Source organism: Perca flavescens, chromosome 17, assembly GCF_004354835.1.
Source record: "Perca flavescens isolate YP-PL-M2 chromosome 17, PFLA_1.0, whole genome shotgun sequence".
NCBI lineage: Eukaryota > Metazoa > Chordata > Actinopteri > Perciformes > Percidae > Perca > Perca flavescens.
The window spans coordinates 19,771,993-19,776,712 of record NC_041347.1 but is presented as its reverse complement, the minus strand read 5'-3'; the positions used below and the strand labels follow the sequence as shown (position 1 = coordinate 19,776,712).

General features: G+C 43.8%; 1 protein-coding gene across 1 annotated transcript; it reads right to left on the bottom strand.

Annotated features, from left to right (window-relative positions):
• Positions 1 to 320: 320 nt before the first annotated feature.
• Positions 321 to 3,185, bottom strand: znf503 (zinc finger protein 503). The gene is made up of 2 exons (XM_028603445.1): positions 2,587 to 3,185; positions 321 to 2,218 (listed from the first exon to the last, which is right to left on the bottom strand). The coding sequence occupies exons 1-2, from the start codon at positions 2,839 to 2,841 to the stop codon at positions 788 to 790; spliced, it is 1,686 nt and encodes a 561-aa protein (XP_028459246.1). The 5' UTR covers positions 2,842 to 3,185; the 3' UTR covers positions 321 to 787.
• Positions 3,186 to 4,720: the final 1,535 nt, after the last annotated feature.

The following is a 4,720-nucleotide window of genomic DNA, read 5'->3' as shown; positions in this document are numbered from 1 at the left end:
CTCTGATAAAAGTAAACATTTAAAGCTTAGTTAGTTATTTGGCGTATAAAGTAATATAATATAAAGAAAGAAAGAAAGAAAGAAAGAAAGACGCACATGATCAACTCGCCAAAATGTTTCTGATAAGACAGCAATGAATTGTTTTAAAAAGTATGACAGCCTGGAAAATATATAGGCCCATGTGGCGGAAATGATCAATGAGGTTTTATTAGCCCCATTTATTTAACAGACCAAGTTTTAAAACTGTCAGTGGAATATAAATTCAACTATTATTTTACACCGAATAATGTTAATACTTCAGAAAATGAGGCACACGGAGATATGGAACAGAATTGTTTCTTATTTTTCCAGAATACATACAAAAAAATACCAATTCTCTTTCCAATGTGTACACCTGAAAAATAACGGCAATTTAAAATGTGGACAATTTCTGAAATTTAAGTAACAAACATGCATGTAAATTATTTTCTTCTCAATGAGACATTAAATAAGAACAAATACAATCATAGCAATTTCAAATTAACATCGAAATGAAGACCCCTACTTTTAATTAGTACTCTAACATGTGTGTGTTTTCATTTTACCTATAGAGTTCAGTTTTGACATAATGCACTTTTTGAGTTGCTCAAATATTTTCCATTTGCAGCTATTATCGCCTGCTTTTAAGCCATCATATAAATAAATACAGTTGAAGTCCACGGATCCCGCCCATATTTAGCGCTGTTAATATAAAAGTCTTTATATTTGCATTCTTAGTACTATAAACTTTTCAAAGTCCTTTTTTTCCTCACTGGTATCCAAGCGCTGATGCTGTGGTGAGTCTCTGGCCATACAGTGCATAAGGGGAGTAGTATGGGCCGGTGGCAGCGGGGACGGGGACAGGGCCACCGGGGTTTGGCAGGGGACTTTTGGAGTATGGATGGTAGCGGCTGCTGAGTCCTAGCGCGTGATGCGGGCTCCTTAGAGCCAAAGTTCCGGGGCTCCCGGGGGCACCTGACGGTGGCATGTGCATATGGCAGGCCATGGCCGCTGCTGCAGCGCTGGCCAATGATGAAGACCCGGGATAACCAGATATCAACTTCTCCGCCCCAGTAAAAGCAGTGTGAGTCCTCAGGTGATTCAGGAGCTCTTCTGATGAGGAGAAACGCTTGTCGCACGGTCCATTTGCTGACACCCAATTACAAACATGAGGGAGAGGGTCGTTGGGGAGCATGAAACCATATGGGTACAGGGGGTGTCCGGTAAACGATGGCGCCGAGGAATGAACGCCATGCATGTGGTGTGTCGGGTACATTAGTGGGTAGCTGGATTTGAGGGCGTTAGCGGCCGCTGCAGCTGCAGATTCGTGCGTGCAGGAAGCACTGGCTGCGCCCGCTAAGTGACTGGCACAATGGTAACTGAGGCAGAAAGGGTCTCTGCAAAGGCTGGCTGACATGATGGACGGTGGAGAAGCCCCAGCCAAAGGGCTGGATCCAGCCTTACTGCAGCCCAGTGAACTGGCCAGCTGTGCGTTTACCAAGCTCCCTCCGTGGGGCAGGAAGTGTTGAGGGTAACCAGCATAGGCCCCAGCCAAGCTACCTGGGTAGCTCATACCAGCAGGAGGCAAAGGGAAAACTGTCTGTCCCGGTTTGTAAGGAGAAACCGGCGCCACAAGCCCTGACCCGAGAACGGATGCGGAGGATACAGAAGTTACACATGAGGAGTCCGAGGAGGAGGTGCTTTTAGTGCCAGGCGTCGTCTCCTGGTGTTGGTTGACCTCCACGTTAATTCCACCACAACTCACGCTTATCCTGCTGTGACTAGTGGTGCCAGACCCATCCGTAGTGCCATTTTTATTACAATCAGACTCTTTCTTTTCATCCCTATCGCCACACTTCCCCTCTGATGGCATGGGGGACGCAGAAGTGCTGGAGTTGGGGCTGCCTGTCCGCGGCGTAAACGGCTGGCAGGTGGCGCTCGGCACTCGGAAACCAGACTTCTCTCCGCTTGATACGCCCGAAGACGAGTCCTTCTTATCTGAAGGCTTAGAATAAGGTTTGAAGCTAGATTTGTCATCCACACCGATGTCACTCATTTTCAAAGGACCAGATTTAGATTCCTTCTCACTAGATCCATTTGATGTTACGGAGGATAATTTGGAGGAGGGTGGTGGGTCCGGTTTGCCAATCTGAGAGCAGGTCTGCGCCAGCAGAGCCAACGGACTTTTCTTGGCATCAAGCTGCAAAAGAGATGACACATATGTTGATGAATGCTATTTAAACGCACATCGACTGCTTTTTTTGTGATTACAAAATGTACAACCTGAGAGAAAGCCGTTGAATATGGGCATTTGCATTTCCAAACGGAAATGCATAATTACGCACGGCTCCTCCGCGAATCGTGTTGATTATTAAAACAACCCGTGAGGCTTTACACATAGGCTAACTGTTTTAAACACCGGATTCACAGTTGGACAGGGTAGGCTATATTTACGGGATAACAGCTATCAGACTCCTAAAACAGTGGCACGCGAAGCACTAATAACTGAAATAGCCTACCTAACATTGTAATTATACTGACATGAAGTAATCAAAATCTTCATCTTACCTCTATAGGACTAATCGGGGTAGAAGGCAAAGGCTGCAGATACTCCGGGTGCAAAATGTGTCCCGAGCGTGCGGTAAGCATTTTCAAAACCTTGATAGGAAGTCGGTTCGCTTGCCGTAGTGGATGAGACGGGGGCGCGGAGTGGAGAAAGGGCTTGTTGATGCTCGCTGAGCTGCTATTCCGAGAACTGCTTCTTTCCCAGGCTACACAGATATCACTATTTATCAGGAAAGACGCCGAGGGCGACGTGATCATGTCCCAATTGTCAGGAAATGAAACGGCGATGCTTTCGTCAGATTCATTAAGAAAATCAAAAAAGCATCGAGCCTCTCTCTCGGGGATAAAGGGATCGTAAAACGGTTCAATAATAAGTAATCCTGGTAGTAAAGAAGCAAGGAGCGGCAGCTGGAAGGAGACAGTGCGAGGTTATCGCAGATCCGTGGCTGAGCCTTGCACCATGAGCGCTGCGCCTTCAGTGCGTCTATCTGCAGGTCCTCGCTCTGTACTTCCGAAGTACGAACTGGTAGAAATGTTCACTTCAAAAGCAGCTGAATTAGTCCGAGATTAAAGCCTTTGCCGCCTTCCAATCAAATGGGACCCTGAGGTGATTGGAGGGTCAAGGGGATGTGACGTTCTCCTCTTTGTAAGCGCCTATTTCGACAGCTCGGGGGAGGAGACGGGCTTAAATATGTTGGTTACTGTGAACGCTTACATTCAGATGTGGAGCTACGGGTTCTATGCACACCAGTCCAGGACGCAGACTAGTGCGTGAATAACACAATGCATGAACAATCCCTCCACCCGCCTATTTAAATTAGAAAACATAGCCTAATTTACTCACTTGAACACCTTTCATATAATTTCGTTTAAAAGGCCTGAAAGATGTCGTTGAGTTATGAGTGTGGACTAGGCTACTCAGTTTATTCCTTATTCCCCTTATTTTCTGGGTAAAGTTAAAACATTTTATCATTAACATAATCATTTTTCATCTTAGTCTAAAAGGCTATTATAAACGAATGTAAGTTATGATGGCATGATATTAAGTACTGGAAACTGACACATATTACGGACCTCTTGGATTTCCCCTTGGGGATCAATAAAGTATCTATCTATCTATCTATCTATCTATCTATCTATCTATCTATCTATCTATCTATCTATCTATCTATCTATCTATCTTTTCACTGCTCCATTGCCATTAACAGCTAAGAGAATACTCATTCATGAAGTTTATGTGTAAATATGTCATTTAGAATTATGTTGTTATCTTAAAAAGAGTTTTATTTGTAATTCCACAACACTGTAGCCCGAGAAACGCACACAGTGCGCACGTCCAGCACTGGGACTTTTTCCTCCACCGGCAAACATAAAACCAACCATTTCAGCTTGAATTCCCTAAACAGACAAGCGTTGACAGGAATAGACCGATGTAGTGATGGAGGGATGTGAATGTCACATGTTTTCAGTATAATATACACCGCCCTTCTATTTCTATCTCCACCCCTCCGTCAAGTGTCAATTCTGCTCCACCGCAATCAATCAGTTATTTGTCAGACGCTGTCAATCCACCGCTTGATTTATGTCAGCTATTGTGGCTGATTACATGCCAGTGTGACTGCGGGGAAAAGAACAAATGGGGAGAGAGACATTCCGCAAGAGACACCAAGTTTTCAGAGGAAATAAATCGATTCTCGAGTTAAGATTTAATTTTAAGATGCATCGACAATAGCCGAACCAGTCCAGACAATACGGGGCTTAAAAAGCAGAAGCTGAGGACTAGATTTCCATTCTGTTCGTTATTCTACAAAGTCTGTAACTCTTGAAGTTCTTCATCAAACACCTCGGAGTTTGCACACATGGTTAAACTTTAATAACTTGCAGACTAGTTCACATGTTAGCCTATTTGAAGTAGCTGTTAGGGCTTTAAGGTGCTAAAGTGCTTTTGCTGTAATCGGCCGATTATGGTGTTAACAAGAAGTTTTAGGAAAAACACCGCTGCCATGAAGAAAAAAAAAGCGTGTCCTTCATTCAAAATATAAAATAGCAAATACCACATGATTGATGATAATAATAAATAAGAATAGAAAGTTAAAATTGGCAATTTAATCATTTATATATCCATTATCTACTATTA